At 36.2% G+C, this 19,112-nt stretch overlaps 1 protein-coding gene across 3 annotated transcripts in view; it reads right to left on the minus strand.

Annotated features, from left to right (window-relative positions):
- Positions 1-19,112, minus strand: part of avl9 (AVL9 homolog (S. cerevisiase)) — a 60,000-nt gene that overhangs the window by 9,212 nt on the left and 31,676 nt on the right. For all 3 annotated transcript variants that reach the window (XM_079851254.1, XM_079851255.1, XM_079851256.1), the window contains exons 6-13: positions 12,200-12,266; positions 11,173-11,213; positions 11,005-11,043; positions 10,857-10,926; positions 6,911-7,377; positions 5,925-6,059; positions 4,226-4,445; positions 2,348-2,465 (exon numbers count right to left, since the gene is read on the minus strand). In XM_079851254.1, coding sequence (XP_079707380.1) covers positions 2,348-2,465; positions 4,226-4,445; positions 5,925-6,059; positions 6,911-7,377; positions 10,857-10,926; positions 11,005-11,043; positions 11,173-11,213; positions 12,200-12,266 — 1,157 coding nt within the window. The remainder of the gene's footprint in view (positions 1-2,347; positions 2,466-4,225; positions 4,446-5,924; positions 6,060-6,910; positions 7,378-10,856; positions 10,927-11,004; positions 11,044-11,172; positions 11,214-12,199; positions 12,267-19,112) is intronic.

The following is a 19,112-nucleotide window of genomic DNA, read 5'->3' on the forward strand; positions in this document are numbered from 1 at the left end:
AAGAATAAACCTAATGTTATGCCGGTTTATGCAATTGCATCCTGCAGCGTTAATGACAGATCATGTCAGATAAAAGGGAAACAAAACATTCTTCAGATGATATTTAATATTGTGTCTGCTGGCTTACTTTAACAGCTTCAAGTTTAATGCACTTTCATGTTCTATACAGTTTCACGTTAATTTCCACGTAACCGCTTACTGTGCCTATATTGAGACTTTTCTCAGCAATTCGCAGTCTTTAAATACATATCATTTGTGCTGTCATTGATGGAAACATATGTTTGCTTATAGTAGTACTTGTAACAGTATAGAAAGAACGCAAAGTAACCCCAGTTTGCGTAATACATATCTGCACGGTGGCGCAACTGGTAAACCAAACGCTGTGTGGCAGCGACCTGGGTTCGAATCCAGTCCGTTGTGGTTCCTACATTCAATGAACATATATCTGTTCCCATTGTCTTACTGATGTTCTCTGGATAAGCGAGTTACTGGTATACTGGGGGGTGTCAGTAAAAATGTCAGTAAAAAGCAAATTCTTAAGCTGTCAAGTCAATTCACTTTCATTTATATAGCACTTTTAACAATATAGATTGTTTCAAAGCAGCTTTACAGTGATAAGTTAGTTTTGATTGATTAACTTCCGTTGCAAAGATCATTAGTTCTTAACTTAGGGGCCGCTAACACGACACTGTTCTAACAGAAAACCCTTAACGCGCTCCGGCCCGCTCATTCGCACAACAGTGCCTGGTGGCTCAAGAACGTAGAAATAGGTTCCAAGGTGCAAGCCTTGAAAATTTTTGGAAAAAAAGTTATCTCTGTGCAAACTTAAAAAACGCGAACCTGTGAAAACGCTGATGCCATGCACATGCGTATTACGTGTTTAGTCTATAGGTATGCACGTTTGAATATATATGTGCACAGGCGTGTAGTCTTTCAAATTGACCTCAACAAATAACTTCGGGCCTTAAAAATTAATAATCCAGAATTCTTTATCGCTTCCGCGTAGCCATGTGAACCATAACTATTTTGACAACGTTTTATTTGTACAGAGGTAAAGGGAAGGGAAGGAGGTCTTCAGAGGGGAGAGACTAGTTGACACTTCACTCCGGCGGACTGCGTTAAACCTCGGGATAAACAAAGAGACTAATATTTGCATAGACGCCATTCTTCTTATGATGTAACGAATACATCAGGATTTATGGGAAGTGTTCCCGGTTCCGGCTGACCTAATCTATGCAGCCTAAGACTGAATTATAGAAGTTTATAATGTGTTATGTGTATGCTAGGCCAAAGAGATGTGTTTTTAGTCTAGATTTAAACTGAGTGTGTCTGCTTCCCGGACAATGTTAGGAAGTTTTGGTGCTAAATAGAAAAAGGATCTACCGCCAGCAGTCGATTTTGATACTCTAGGTAATATCAACTGGCCGGAATTTTGAGATTGCAATAGACGTGAAGGATTATTATGCGTTAAGTCTCAAGTACTGCAGAGCTAAACCATTTAGTGCTTTGTAAGTAATCAGCAATATTTTTAAATTTATATGATGTTTAATAGGGAGCCAATGCAGTGTTGACAGAACCGGGCTGATATGGTCATACTTCCTGGTTCTAGAAAGAACTCTAGCTGTTGTGTTTTGGACCAGCTGTAGTTTATTTATTAAGCATGCAGGGCAACCACCCATAATAGTTTTACAATAATCTAGCCTTGATGTCATGAACGCATGAACTAATTGCTCCGCATTTGTCATTGAGAGGACATGACGTAATTTATATATATATTTTTAAGATGGAAGAATGCGGTTTTACAGATACTAGAAGCATGACGTTTCTGTGCCATTATTTATAAAGATTACTTTATTGTAGCCTATTTGAAATAGTTTTACTTTAGCACAAACAAGTATATTTAATACAACTTCAGCTGAAGTTCAGCAATGCTTTTGGACAACTAAAATGCATTTAGTACAAAATAATTTTTCCAATTTAACTTTACTTTAAGTATACCAATTTATAGCGTGCCACAAATACATTTAGTTATACTAAAGTACATACAAATAAATTGTGCTTAAGTATACTATTTTTTCACTAGGGTGGTTACAACCCACCCAGCCTTCTGTTACAACTCCTGATAGTGGGAAAAGTTTGAGACAAAAAAACAACAACAATAATTATTTACAAATGTTACAAAAAATTTCAAATGTGTTACCACCATCCCAAGTCTCACATATTTTTCTGAATGAGCCAGCTCCTTTTTAAAATATGGTTGACTTTATTTTGGCAAACTATAAAAATTATTTAAGCAGTAGCAGAATTACTGCAAGTAATCTATTCTGATTTGTCTCAGTTCTCATACCCTGGAGTGATCTCGGCCATTGCTGGATGCTTGTTGCTGATCCACAGTCTGTAGTTGTGTGTGATTTTCCAGGCAGATGTGAACGCAGCTCCATAATCCGCCAACAGCCGCTCATGATCTGATAACAAACAATATTCAACAAAAAAACTAAATAAAACCTCAGAGTCACAACGACACAATAGTACACGTACAAGAACCTGGAGTGATGTGTTCAGTTAGTAACTTGACCTTGTTTATAAAATTTTTTTTTTAAAAAATTAAACAAAAGGGGCACTGAATTCCTGGATGTGGTAAAATAGTGATAATCTAAGGCAAAGATAACAGATGATTTAAAGGGATAGGTCACCCTAAAATGAAAATTAAGTCATCATTTACTCACCCTGGTGTTGTTCTAATGTAATATGCCCTACTTTCTTTTTCGGACCACAAAAACAGATTTTTTTTTTTTAAATGTCCCGCTTGCGCTCATCCATAAAATGGCAGTGAACAGCGACCAGCATGAAGCTTAAAAAAACAAAACAAAATTACTGTAAAGAAGTATCACATAATGGTGATACGACACGTGTAATATATCTCAAGTGTTCTGGGGTGTACAATAGGGTTTGGTGAAAAATACATTTCTAAATTTTTTTGTATCAAAATTTATTGTATTATTTAATGAAAATCCTGATTGGCAAGCGTTCATGACACTTATTAGTGCCGCAGTTAACTCCGATTCGCCCAGAAAAATCACACAAGAAATCAAGATGAATAAAAGCACGACATGAAATACAATCCATGTACTTTCTTCTTTGAGGTGAATTTATCTGTTGTTTTATCACATTCACATCTGTCAATTCTGACTGTCACCTGAGACCTGGAGTTCTGGTTCGGATATGTTTAACTTGGTGAAGAGAGTACAGGGATACGTTTTTGGGGATTTCTAGGAGTGTATTACATGTTGCGTTTTTATTCATCTTGATTTTTCACAATTTGTGTGCTTTTTTTTGGTTGAGTCAGAGTGAACGGCGGTGCTAATAGAGTGTCATAAACATGCGCCGTGCACAGACCTACTGCCAAGGTCAGGAGGATTTCTGTTAAATAATACATTAAATTTCGGTTTGTTTTTCCACCAAACCCTATCGTACATCCCCAGAACATATGCAATATGGAATACATGCAACATGTCGCATGGGATCATTCTGTGATAATTCTGCATCTTTTTTAAAAGCTTGATGTTGGTCGCTATTCACAGCCATTGTATGGACTAGAGTGAGTGGGACATTTTTAAGAAATTCTCCTTGAAAAAGAAAGAAGGGCATATGGCATTACAAACAACACCAGGGTGAGTAAATTATGACTTCATTTTTCAAATTGAAAAATTTCATTTTAGGGTGAACTATCCCTTTAAACAAATATCTGGCTCAATGGGTAACACTCTCGCCTCAAAGCAAAAAGGGCAATGGTTTGAGTCCTGGCTGAGCCAAGAGGCCATTTCTGTGTGCAGATTGTATCTCCCTGTGTTGGAGTGGGTTTCCTCTGGGTGCTACAGTTTCCCCCACAATCCAAAGACATGCAGGTTAGGTGAACTGGAAACTAGATATGAGTGTGATTGTTTATGTGTGTGTTACATCAACTGGCCATCCATCCATGGACATACTGTAGGAGATTAGATGCATGGATGTTTTGCACTGTATTGTTGGGTCACTGTATCACATCACAAGTTGGAGATAACAGATTGTCTCCATTTCAACACTCAAAACATTTCATCATATGCACCCTTATTCCATCACTTTAATTACTATTGTTCATTGTTAATTCATGTTCATTCATAATACAAACAGGTATTCTAAAACATTTTACACAAATTAATATAAATGTGTGTGTGTTGTAATTCACCTTGCTGTAGAGCAGAAGATAACAGCGAGTGTACATATAGGCCAAACTGCGCCCTTATCCACTCGTCTCCACCCTCCCAGCCCGTCCCGTCAAGAAACACATCCTCTTTATTTTCAGTGACATGTTTCACCAGGTAATCAGCGAATCGCAGATCAGCTGTACTTAAAGACAGCAATTTGCGCAGCTCTGGGTCATGGATCTGAATACGGGCTTCATCCACCTGCACACAGGCAAATTTAAAAGAATTAACTCTCAACAGCTGTACATCCGAGAAGATATTTGGTTTAACAGCCTCATGGGTTAACTTATCACCTCTCCCTACAAAACAGACCAGTTTCATATTTCAAACAAAAGGAAATAAAAACGTGTATACATTGCAAACAAAAATTAAGCCTATTTTAAGGGCCATTAACACCGTATTGTGTTTTGCATCATGACATTATTTTTATGACAATTCAAGAATTGTTTACCCAAATTAACAAAATATTCTGTCATCACTGTGACTGCAAGTTGCTCTTTTCAAAGCAGTCACAATGAATGGGGACTAAAGCATTCAAGCTTTCGAAAGGATGCTAAAGTACCTTAAAAGCATAATAAAAGTGGCCAAACAGTTTGTGCTATATTCCAAGTCATCTGAAGCCATACTGGTAATTTAAGTCATTGTTCACTGAAAATCTTCAAATAAGCCTTATCTATTCTTTACATCTTTGTAAAAAGAAATAGTAATGTCAGACTTGCTTTAAAGCAAGCCTGCATGGAAAAAAAAGAAACACTGGGGTGGGGAGACAAGATGCTGTTTTACTGTTTTATTTTAACGGATGGCTTCAAAACGCTGAATAAACTGACTTTGAAACAGCTTATCACTTATCTACAGCCTACTGGCTCATTCAACCTCCCATTCATTTCTATGGTATCCACAACAGTGATTAAATGTCACACTCTGAAAGTGATTCAGTGACATCAATGTTATAAAGTGGTTAGACAACATGATCCAAGTTGACCGTTATCCTTTCTGTGATGGTAGAACCGTGGAGGTTGTTATTTACCCATAATAAGCACATCTCTGATAATGTCTGATTTGTGGATGAATGATTTTGAATCAGATACATTTTATTTGAATCAGATCTTCTCAGAGACCTAGCTACAGCAGTTAAAAGTTCACCAGAGGGGAAGTATCAGTGAAGAACAACTTAAATTTCTGCCTGTTTTTCACACAAAACTGCTATATAGCTGTAGAAAACTATTAGGCAATTATTTTATGTCGTCTTAAGTCATAAGCTCTATTCTTCTGAAAATTTATGTCTGAGGAATTTATTTTATGCTCCCGTTATATTGGCTGTAGCTAACGTAGCCAAACACATCAATTAGAAAAGTGTCCACATTTGGTCATGTATATTATTTTAAATAGTTTTTTCATCATTTATAATGTCTGGACAGGATGTTTTTCCTGACTATATTACATTAATCTTGAGAATCATCATCATGAACTAAGAGAATTACAATCAAAAGTAGACCAACCAGACACATAACAGGAATGAGAATTGAGAAGCCTTAACTCTCATGAATATACCGTCACAATGCAAAGAAATGAGCTGCACACATTCTTGACAGGCTTTGTGAGATTCACCTAATAATATCTCATATGTCTGTCTCCATAATTAGAGTGTTTACAGAACAAAGAAAAAAAAGTTGGACTCACGTCCACAACGGCATCACTTAGGTGGCGCTGTTGACGGAAGAGGATGTTGGTCGCTCCGGCAACAAAACCTCGAACACTTATGTCTGATAGCAGGTGGTGCTGTTGGAGTGCCATGTATGGCATGCACAGGTAACCCTGGAAACAGGGCAAAGAAGTCAAAAGGTCATGCAAATCAAAGTTGCATGTTTAATCCAGTGGTCAGGGTTCGGTTGGTTAGAAGTTAGTCCCTGTTGGTAGAAGTTCTATCAACTTTCTGGAGTAAAAAGCATCTTTTCTGCATTCTCGTTCTTGTTGAAATTTTGTCAGTTACAACACTGCTACTCAATGTGCATGTCTGCTAACATTTTGACTTCATGAGGGGTTTTTCTTTTGTTGCCACTTTATTAAATTGCATATTGCATATTTATAATTAACTCATTTTATTGGGGCGATACAATAAATATGGCTCTATCACAGTACTTGCTATCTCAAGTTTTAAAACACACAGGATACTGTAAAGGAGGGTAGTGGATACAGTGCGATGAAGTTAGCCAATCACAGCAGTGGGACTCTTTCGTTTTTGCAAGTGGTAAGACCCCTAGTGTTTTCCCAGAGAGTGAATTTTATAAATATTGGACATTTTTGGTGCAAAAAACTTTGCAAACTTTATAAACTAACCTCGACTGCATTTTTTACAGAGCCCCTAAAGGGACATAGTGATATGAAATGGGAGGGGAAAAAAAGTTAATTCGTTTGCATTCGTTTGCAAAATGTTTGCGTTAGACTAAAATACAAAATGCAAGTATATCTTGACTGTCATTTTCCCTATTGTTTAATTAACAATTAAAATTCTGAATCTGAATTAAATAAAAGCATGCCAAATTTCATTAATTATAGTATAAACAGTTTTAACAAATATATTCAAGCTTTTTATAATTACTGAACTTGCACAAGTGTAGTTTTACTCTAGAGTATGGTGGATGTGACAATGTGTCTTTTGTGCACACCTTTGTAAAGATAGCGAGTGGTAGTCCATACTGGTCTTCTTGCAATCCAGATACAATGCCTGAGGTCAACGTTCCCTGTCCTGTGGCTGACTGTGGCTGTACTGTTATTGGCAGACCTGAATCTGTGTCAAACATCTCTGAATGATCTATGTCCACATTCTCTTCCATTTCATCCATCACATGAGGCTCCAGGGTCTCCCATTCACACTCTGAGGAGTCCAGCAAGCTTCCTGTGTGAGGCTGAAGGTAATGTGTGTCCAAAGCAGTGTTACAAGCCTTTGATTGATCCGGCTGGTCACTGACATCACGCCTGCCCTCAAGCTCTTTTGGTATGTCAGTAACATCTGTAGCAGACATGGAGAATGATTCTTCATCTGCAGATATGATTTCTGGTGAACTGAAGTCCTCTGAGATGCTCCTTCGGGGCTGATAGTGAGAGGAATCTGCCAGCCCATGCTCTATTATACCTGAAAAAAAATTAAAAAAATAAGTCACTTTATATAACTTAAAGGGATACTTCACCTCTGGGAAGATGAATGTGTATTTAAAATAGGTCATTTAAGTAGAAGAAATGTGAAGAAATTTTTGAATTTGGAGCTTTCTAGACTGAGAAAAGCCAGAAAATGTATTTTTGGCTTATGTGGATGAAAGACAACAACTCCCAGAATGCACTTGCTTCGCTGCCTTAGGAGGCCACGCCTACCGGTAAGGGAGCGCAGTTGAAAACAAACAACAAGGCTAGCCTACGTGATGAGTTTGCCAGGGATTTAGAGATCGCCCAAAATGTCCGGGATTCGGCTTTTGCGTTCTACAGTCGCCATTCATTCATTATGTTTACTGTGGCGAGCAGGACGAGGCTGACGGCCGCGGGAGAACGGCGCGAGGCCGGTGGCGTCATTACTGAGACGCGCCGGGTCTCGCATCTCTCACGGAGGAGCGGGAATTTTCTTAGCAATGGTAAAACGCACATCAACCGATCACTTGTTTAGCGTTCATGTAAACACTACATTCAGATTCACCAATCGGAATGAATTCAGTTAGATTGAAACAAAAGGTGTGCATGTAAACAATGAATGGCGAAGGTGAATCCCGCAAAAGCTGAATCCCGTACATTTTGAACGATCTCGCCCGCCGGACAAGTCCGGGAAAAGGAGGATGGTAACCCCTACTTACTCAGCTTTCTCCTACTATTCAGCTTTCTCCACAGAACAAGAGCCTGTTAGCTTAACTTCCAAAGAAAGACGGCTGACACGGTGTACATTCTGTGAGTGAGATCCAACCCTCTATGGGCGGGCTGAAAACATGCGGAACAACGCCATCTACTGGCTGTAGTCTTTAGCCTCTGGCCAGAAAATCCTCCGATGACGCAAAATGACGATTTTTGCGTCATCGGAGGATTTTTTCCAGACAAAAAATACATAAATCTCTTGTCTCAGGGGGATATGAGGGTGGAAAGCATGGTAATTCGAAAATACTACAGGTTTTCTTCTAATACAAAGCTTAATGCTAAATCCTGAAGTATCCCTTTAAGAATAGGGCTGCACGATATTTAAGAAAAATGCAATATGCGATAACTCATTAAATAATGCAATATTCGGTATGCGATACAATAATACTTAAAGTGTGTAAAATAAACAAATTATCTTTCAAATATATTTAAAATTATATAGCCTAAATACTTGTTTCACATTCTTTTTGTGACAAGAAAACATCCCTAAACTTCTGAAAGTGAACAGCAGTCTTTTACTGTAGCGTAAGAAATGTTATTTTAACATCAGTGTAAACCACGGGGTTTAGGGTTTCAGGTTATCCTACATTAGGTTTATTTAACAGAAACTGAATAATCAAATGTAAAAATAAAACACTGCTTAGTTTTCACTGTATGAATTAAAAATATACTGATTCTTATTAAAGCTACAAATGTTATTCAGCCAAGAGCAGTAAGTGATTTTCTCTTTGTCTTTTGTTCATGATCCCAGTTATTGCAAGCCATTGCAATATGCATATCGCGATATATACATTTGCGATATTTCGATAATTTCGATATATTGTGCAGCCCTACTTAATAATATTATTCATAAAGAATTAAGTTTACTTTTTAAAATAACTCCTTCTACATAAACACCAACATAAAATCTACTTTGCAGCTTAATACTCTAGCCAAGAACGGCCAAATTAGACAGGAAGAGATTGTTTCACTTTGTTTTGAATGTTGCTTTTAGGGGTGGGTCTATCTGGAATAGATGTGCAGGGCTTGATGCTTACTTTTTTTTCCCAAGGAGCATATGTGCTCGTAAGTTGAAAAATTTAGGAGCGCATTAAAAACTTTAGGGGCACAATGCAAATTTGTTTTAGCTTAATAAGAGGATATAAAGAGACATTAAAATAATACTAAAGATATTTCTGCTTCAAACTGTTTTTAATCATTATGTATTATTTATAGTCCTACTTTATATATATATATATATATATATATATATATATATATATATATATATATAGGCATATATAGGCATGTGATGACGTTATCAAATTTTAATTTAACGATTATTGCTGAAGCTTTTACGATGGTAGCCTATATGGTATCATGTATTGCATTAGGTTAGAATAAAGTGTTGTCCTCTAAACAGGTTTAATAACTTTTTTCTTACAATAAAACAACTCTGAACATTTCAATATACAATAAAACAATACACAAAAAAATTATAAAGCAAACAAATGTTCCAAACAGTTTTAAGTGCAAAATAACTATACAGAACAATAGGTAACACTTTACAATAAGGTCCCATTAGTTGGTTAGTTAATGCATTAAGTAGGCTAACATTAAGTAACAATGAGCAAAAGCTTGATACAGCAGTTATTATTCTTTGTTAACGTTAATTGAAAAAAAAATTTAAAGTTCATGTTATCTCAAGTCCATTAATATTAGCAGATACAACTTTTCATTTTAATAATGTACACTGTAAAAAATATTGCCTTGGTTTTACTCAAAAAATTGAGGCAACTATTTGCATCACACTTTCTGTTGTTCCATCAGCAGAGTTGCTGTCAGAGAGTGATGAATGTGCATTTTCATTCAGGGCGTCTCCTTCACTTGTTCCGCCATGCTTTTCATCAGTGTTATATATTTAATGAAATAATTAGCTTTTAAAGTTAAGTAATCATTTTAGACTGTATCGCTGTTTTTCCATAACCAACTTGAAAACATCTTAAGATTATACGTTTTTTATACAATTTAAGATACTTAAGAAGTTTTATTCGCACTCATGCTCCTGTACTTCAATTCGCACTTCGCTCGCATCTATTTTTAGTCGCAAATGCGAGTGAAACGTTTGCACTGTCGAGCCCTGATGTGCGGTGTCTTGACGGGCTGGAGCTCTGGTATCTTTCACAAAATAAAAGTCACTTTTGGTGTCAGTACTGTGCCTTCTTATCTATACTTCTGTTGACCCCAAAAACTTTTTTCCTGAGAACAGTCCAATATTTTTTCCTCCAGTCAACGAACTAGATTGACCAATCCAAATGTGAAGCGAATCTTTTCCAGGTTTGCAAAAAAAAGAAAGAAAAAAAAAAGGTGCTTATTAGGTGCGTTTACATCAGGTTATTCGAGCGGAATACGGTGGAATTGGTAACCTAGGAACCAACAGTAAATAAAACACCTATCAGCAGAAACAGTATGTGTCGGTTCCAGTTCGAGAGCCGTTATCCCTTTTTGTATATTAATACAAGACAGAATAATATGATTATCCTTTCGATACACTGCTCAGCCTGTTTGAATTTTTAGATAATCTAATAACATTTATATTATCTTGTTAAAGTTACACTGCAGTGTTACTATTTCTTTATTAACTTTTAGGTTAGTTCTTAAATTGTTTTTGTTAGAATAACAAACCCGCCGATTCAAATCTGGCACAATATCAAAAGACCTGTTTTAAAGCATTTTTACCTGGAAACAATGACAGGACAGTCATCAGAGTTTCAACCAATCTCTTCACCGGAGTCACATAAAACAAGATCTATAGGGAGATAATAAACGTGATCATTCTTGAGATCCCACTTTAATATAAAGTGTGTATTGAGATGGTAATAATTACCTTCTTTTCTAGCAGAATCAGTTTAAAAATAATCAGAACCTAGAGCAAATAAAGAGAAACAACACAAACATTTAGTCCAAAATCAGACAAGTTGCATAATAAAGATCAAAATAAATATGTATTATCCAAAAGGATGAAGCAGCATTTAAAATGAGTCCAGTCCTTTACCTTGTGTTTAAAGTGCAGGATCAAATCTCTGGCAGACAGACCTTCAGAACAAACAAAAATAATAATAATAATAATAAAGAAATTAATGATTGGAAATGGCAAATGTATTGTGTTAAGTATATATATATTAATCATGTACATGTACACATTTCTTTTGAATTATTTTACTTTATCACACCCCAAAGTTGTGTTAAAAAAAAAAAAAAAAAAAATTAAAAAAAAACATTGGCTGCACAGTTTCATAACTGGTATTTGTGTAGTTATTCAAATACTCCTAAATAGCATTTAAATGCAACATAAAACAGTATTTGCAACACATTTGACGTTTGTAATTAGGCATATTTCAGTATAGCACAAAATAATCTATGACAAAAAAAATGGCAGGTTTTAAATTTAAACGTTTGGCTTTTGCCAAAAGCTTAAAATTGAGTGTTTCATACACAGGCTTTTGAAATAATTTTTTGATTGGGTAGTGTGGGCTGAAGAACATCCTCCAGAACATCTCCACATATTCTAATTGTTTTTTTCTTTTGCAATAATGTGCACTGGTCAGTCACACACAATAAGACTAGAAATGTGCATTTGGAAAGTAAATAGGGGTCAAATTTGACATCACACTCATCCAATTAGGGTCAGTTAAAGAAATAGTTCTTTTAAAAATGAAAATTCTGTCATAACTGACTCACCCTCAAGTTGTTTCAAACCTCTATGAATTTCTTTCTTCTGCTGAACACAAAAGAATATATTTTGAAGAATGTCGATAACCAAACAGTTGATGGACCTCATTGACTTGCATAGTATTTGTTTCCCTACTATGGAAGTCAATGGGGTACATCAACTGTCTGGTTACCGATATTCTTCAAAATATCTTCATTTGTGTTCAGCAGAAGAAAGAATTTCATAGAGGTTTGAAACAACTTGAGGGTGAGTCAATTATGACAGATTTTTCATTTTTAAGTGAACTATTCCTTTAAGGGTGAAATTATCTGTTATAGTTTTGAAAAGCAGATTTGTGTTTTTGAATTACCCAGATAAATCTGTGATCCCTCCAGCGCCGTACAGCTTAAAGATCTGTTCATATTATCATAGAGCTCCTACAGAGAACCAAGAACAATCATACAGTGATTTTTTGCTACTGGTTGATTTAAAAGTGGTCTTCTTTAAATATCTTATATATGTGTTGATGCAGCATTATACAAAAGCAAATGTTTGCAGTTACTGATGTCACCGTAAAAGTACAGATGTATTTGACACCTATGATTAATTTATTCTGCAACTGAAAGTAGGTGGATAATTGACCTTTTGCACACATCCACAGTATGTTAGTTTCATTGTGTTAATTTACATTATATTTACAGAAGTATATACTTACCTCATACTCCCCTAATATGCGAGACAGTTTCGTTTGAGTTTGATCATTTATTTTATGTTTTACTAATAACTGTTATTTTCTCATATGATTTGAAAGCAATGTAGGTTAGCCTTACAAACATTTCATACATAAAACATAAAAATAAATGTACTTTATTTAAAATAAATGTCCTAAAATTGTTTCAGTCATTGACATCCATACTTTTTTCTTTGCAGGAGGTGTGACTTGTAAAAAGTGAAAGTGACATGTGAAGGCCAAGTATGTAACCCAACTGCATTTAACCCATCCAAGTGCGTGCACACACACACACACACACACACACACACGCACACGCACACGCACACACACACACACACACACACACACACACACACGCACACGCACACGCACACGCACACACACACACTGCAAACCATGACAGACACACCTGGAGCAGTGGGCAGCCATTTTTGTTGTGGTGCCCGGGGAGCGATTGGGGGTTAGGTGTCTTGCTCAAGGGCACCTCATTCATTTCATTCCGGTACTGAGAATCAGACCAGCAACCTTTGGTTACCGGACTCTCTAACCATTAGACCACGACTGCCTACTTGTAGTAGTAGGTGCAACTTACAGTGACATGGTTGTAGTACTGCGGAACACAGACAGACTTTGACCCAGCAACTGGTTTATTAATTTTTAATTCTGTGTCGAACTTTCTGGATTATTCACTTGGCTTCAGACTTTGAGGTTCACAGAACTCACAGCGGGCAGGATTTTATGGTAAGTTAATATGAATATTTACCTATATTTTTTAATAAGTTGTGATAACACCAAGCGCATATATTATGGAATCTTTGCACATTTAAAAGAAAAAAAAAAACATGCTCCGTACTAAATCTGTATTAAAGAGCACCGCGTGTTCCATATTTTAGCGCTTCACACGCAAAATCCAGAGGGAAATTGGTCTGAAATACACCAATGAGTTCTGTTGGAAAACTTGTCAAAAGAAGTGATAGAAGTAAGTTCAATGAGAGTCTGTGCAAGTCTGTAATGTTTCTGTCTGTTAAAAATGTTTTTGTGTGTCCTGTCCTCAGGTGACGCAGCACTGGCTTAATTAGTGGGTCGACAGTTATGAGGTGCAAATTGTGCATTTTTTTATTATTATGAATGTTTTCTTAGTGTATTAAGTATGTGAATCTTTAAATGATATATATGTTAAGAAGTTGCTGTGTTTGGCAGCTGGGAAACCTCATCTCAGTTTTTAATCTTGCGAATGGTTGTACACTCTAAAAAATGTTGGGTTGTTTCCCATGTTTGGGTCAAATATGGCCAAACCTAACCATTGGGCATAAAAATGTAATTAAAAAAATTAAACCAATGGTTGGGTTTGACCATACTCCTCAAAAGACTGTGTTGGATGGGGTCAAATATGGCCAAACCTTTTTTTCTTTGTGTAATATGATTTAATGCAAAAAATAATGCAGTATTCCACTATAGCACTATAATGCATAGTAATGCATAAGGCAATGAGCAAAAATAGCAGTACAGGGCTTTAGTGATGTTATACTGCTAGCACCCATGTGGACAATTACCACCTTTTCTTTGAATTCAACTTTGAATTAAAAAATTCTGTGAAAAACAGAAATACTTTTCATTTTGTCAATTAAAGCACCTGGTCTTATTGTCACTGTCATCGTTTATTTTCAGATAAATATAAAAAACGTAACATTTTATACTTCAGAACGGTTAACATATTTATCTGTTGATTAAAATGTTTTAATACATTAAGGTTTTAATGGCATAATTAAAGTGCACTAGTTGAAATGTTGTACCATTTCAGGGGTCTGTTAGGCTTTATTTGAATATTTTAAAAAAGCACTATTTCAGAATTTTGTTGGATGCAGTTTTGGTCATGTCAATATTCCTAGCTTTATCAGGTTAACTCCATTTTGTTGTTTTTGTTATGTAATGTTTTATTGGGTAGTTGTGGCCTAATGGTTAGACCATTAGGACTTGTAACCCAAAGGTTGTGGGTCTGAGTCTCAGTACCAACAGGTAATTTAGGTGAGGAGGAGTAAATGAACAGTGCTCTCTTCACAGGCTACCCACTGCTTCGGGTGTGTGTTCAATACTCACTGCTGTGTGTGTGCACTTGGATGGGTAAAATACAGAGCACAAATTATGAGTATGGGACACTATATTGGCTACACGTCACTTTCACTTTTTTCACATTATTTTTTAATAATTCAATGGTCCGGAGTAAAATTTTCCACTTATACTACAGTTACCATACCTTAGAAATTTTATCAGGTTTTTGTCCTTAAAACGCTCTAAATTTCTTAATTAAGATATTAATAATTTCTTACGTATCCCATCCCAAGGCTCTTTATAACCCTTCCCATTTTAAATTGACCCTAAATGAAAAACTTTGAGGGATCTTGATCATTACCTTTGGACTTAAGATCTAAATCTAAGATTGTGCACAACGTTTATATATGCATGTAATATATGCCCCCCCCATCCTGTGCTGCGTTAATAATGTTTCTGTTAACTTCTGTATAACCAACATTTGTTTTGTGCTATGACACAAAGACGGCCGCTGAGGTTAAAGTAAAATAAAAATAACAAAAGTACATAGAGATAATAAAAAAATATATATATATAAAAAAAGGTCAAGCAACCTCCATTGGACCACTTTAGATATATAGACCACTGATCTATATAAATGACTGGATTGCTCATGACGTCATAAAATGTGAAGCCACTGCGCCATATTGGTATTCCCTATATATAAATATATATAAAACTGTTTTAAATATAAAACAGAGTTTCTAATTATTGGACAAAAAACTTCCTCACGTAATAATCTAGAATACTGTCTAACACTCGATGGCTGCTCTGTTAAGTCTTCGTCGTCGGTTAGGAACCTGGGTGTGCTCTTTGATACCAATCTTTCATTTGAAAGTCACGTGTCTAGTATCTGTAAAACTGCATTTTTCCATCTTAAAAATATATCTAAATTACGCCATATGCTCTCATTGACAAATGCAGAACAATTAGTTCATGCGTTCATGACCTCAAGGCTAGATTATTGTAATGCTCTACTGGGTGGTTGCCCTGCACGCTTAATAAACAAACTACAGCTGGTTCAAAACGCAGCAGCTCGAGTTCTTACCAGAACCAGGAAGTATGACCATATTAGCCCGGTTCTGTCAAAACTGCATTGGCTCCCTATTAAACATCGCATCAATTTTAAAATATTGCTGATCACTTACAAAGCACTAAATGGTTTAGCTCCGCAGTACTTGAGCGAGCTCTTAACGCATTATAGTCCGTCACGTCTATTGCGATCTCAAAATTCCGGCCAGTTGATAATACCTAGAATATCAAAATCGACTGCTGGCAGTAGATCCTTTTCCTATTTAGCACCAAAACTCTGGAACAGTCTTCCTACCATTGTCCGGGAAGCAGACACACTCTGTCAGTTCAAAGCTAGATTAAAGACACATCTCTTTGACCTAGCATTCACATAATACATTATAGACTTCTATAATTTAATGTTAGGCTGCATAGATTAGGTCAGCCGGAACCGGGAACACTTCCCAAAAATCCTGATGTACTCGTTACATCATGAGAAGAATGGCATCTACGCTAATTTTAGTGTCTGTGTTTATCCCGAGGTTTTCCTGCAGCCTGCCGGATCCAGGCCGTATCCAGATCTGACGAAGGACCTTCGCCTGGACCGATGACAACGCAGTGCTGAAGTGCCAACTAGTCTCTCCCTATGGAGGATCCCACTACCACTCTACAGATAAGGCGTTGTCGGGAAAATCCGTTTCGCGTTCCTACCCCAAAGCAACAAAATAAAATAAAATTCTTTATCAAAATTTATAGGGAAAGACAAGTACTTTGTTTAGGCTTGGCTTGTAGGGAATTCCAAACCTGCATATATTCAAACGCACATAACTATAGAACCCATTCTAAATGCGCATGTGAACGCCATCAGTGTTTCTCACAGGTTCGCGTTTAAAGTCTGTGTAGAGGGAATGGTGTCGTCTTAGCGGCCCCTAATTTAATAACAAATGATCATTGCGACGGAAGCAAATAAATCAAAACTAACTTTAGATGGAAATAACTTAACTCTGCTGTAAAGCCGAAACAATCTCTGTTACCTTAAATTATACGCTTATCTCTGTAAAGCTGCTTTGAAACAATCTACATTGTTAAAAGCGCTATATAAATGAAGATGACTTGACTTGACTTGACTATATAGCATTACCTCACATTCCATTGAATTAATAGGAAAACATTATCTAACGAGTCAGTGTTTTTATATCTGAAGTCTTCCTGTACATTCTTACAATGCAAATGTCCTAAACAATTAAAAGGTTTAAATTGGTAAAAGTCAAGAATTTCCCCTGATTATTAATAGTTACGTTCCTCTTCATTACAGTAGCGAATATCAGATCAGCTGATGGACGAGACACCTCAAAATTTGTATTACATATGTCAAAATGATTCTTCTAAAATCTGAACACAGATTTATGTTCTGTAAGGCATGCGCATACAACTTAATTCGCCATGTACAGTTCTTCACTGTGGTTTTGTAATTATGTTGTGTTATGTAATATTGTTTTTATTTGTACAGTAACTATAAATTATTCAACAGTGTTTTCACTTACAGCATGTATTTTGAAGCAGTAAAGACAACAGTTAAATGTTTGTTAAATCAATAATTAGCTCAACAATATAAAAAAATAACACTTAATTCATATGCAAACTGTCATGCTAGTAAAAAGCCATAAAATTTGAGCTGACCTGTGGCTTTTTAATGGTTTCCAAGATCTCCAAGAGTCTGAAGTGGATGTTGGTCCACAAAAAGACATCAGGAAATAATGTACACACTTCACATATTATTCAGAGAAATAACGCTGGCTCCGTATAGATTTAAAGACATGACGCTTTATTTCCAAGCATTTATTGTCGATCCGAGCAAGATGCTGCATGGTAAACCTTGGATTTTCATGCAATATAGTACAATATAATCTTAGGTGTTTGTATGTATTGTAAAAATAATTGTTTATTTGACTATTCATGCTTAATATTTCCTACATAATTACGTTCATAAAGAAATCTATTCTGTGTAGGTCAGTTACCTGTGTCGGCAGTGTGCAGTAGACACACCCATCTGAACGATTTCTATTTATCACTTATCCTGCCCAAAAAGACCATAAACATTACAGATAACATCTGAAGTAATTAATTTACATACATATATCCATAAAAACTAATCATGTCCTACTGATACACAGCAAATCGGCTGATTTTAGGTAAAGGGTTTGGCTGTAAGTTAATGATGCCCTCTGTCGGTAGGGAATAGCAATATAACCGATCGAACACTTCTGGTGGCTTTACCGACCAATTTATGTAAATCAGTTTAACACACAATGAACATTTATATACAGTCATTTATATAGATTTGAGAAGTTGCCCTACTTATAGCAAAGCTGTAAGTTTATCTACTTCAAAAAATAACAAAATTACCTCAGTACTGATAAATGTCATGTAGCTCTTTAGTGGCTTTCGTCTCTGCGTATGTGTCTAAGTATGTACCTTAGAGTGCTTTTCATAAATAACAAAATGCATATTTATTTCAATGTCTTTTTGGTTTGTGGTTCTTTTGCTATGCTAGTCTGCAAAGGCCTTGAAATAATATGAAATAAAATGACTAAGTGACATGGAACTGTAAGACTGAAAATACTGGTTGGGGTCTGAGACAAAGGGCCCTGCTAGCTAATTAACATTCAACCTCCCCCATACAGGAAGTGAGGTTCATTTCCTCTCAGAAACAACGAAGAACTCACACAAGAACATGGCTTAATGTGAATGTTTATCATTGACTGTTAAGTTTTTGGTGTCATTTGAAATGTCTCAAAGATAGTGGTACAGATATCTCATATCCAGATAGATAAAATAAAAGGAAATAAGGTTTATAGAAGTTTAGAGAAAACTGGTCCAGATAATGCCACCCCCCTTTTGTTCAATAAGAAGCCATTTTGAGGGTGGTCTCCCCCATCCCCCATGTCACCTGGTCAAGGGGATAAAGGAAGGTGTGCTCCGGCTCTCTGGTCTCTTCTTTGCTGGACAGGAAATGGAATAGGTGGTCGCTCTCTCTCTCCCTCTCTCTCTCTCTCTCTCTCTCTTTCCCTTTCTCTCTCTCTATCTAGGCTACAAGCTGGGTAAGATTATTTGGTGTAACCAATGCATAATCATGCTCTAGATATTTGAATTGATTGTGGAATTGATCTCTGATATCTGAAATATTAAATTGTTACATGTGATTATTCTAACTGATCTTGACATTGTTCTTTTAATGGTTAAAAGGACTAGTCAAACATTCGCTCACTTTTTGTTATGAGGATGCAGAGATGAACCCAAGCGCAGACAGAATGCACTACACACAAGGTTTATTGATGACAATAATGGGGAAAACAAAACCCACGAGGGGGCAAAACACAGACAGGACAACGAGTGACTAAACTAGACTATGACTTGACGTAACTAGACTACAAATAAACAGCTAATACAG

This window comes from Squalius cephalus (assembly GCF_949319135.1).
Source record: "Squalius cephalus genome assembly, chromosome: 19".
Classification (NCBI taxonomy): domain Eukaryota; kingdom Metazoa; phylum Chordata; class Actinopteri; order Cypriniformes; family Leuciscidae; genus Squalius; species Squalius cephalus.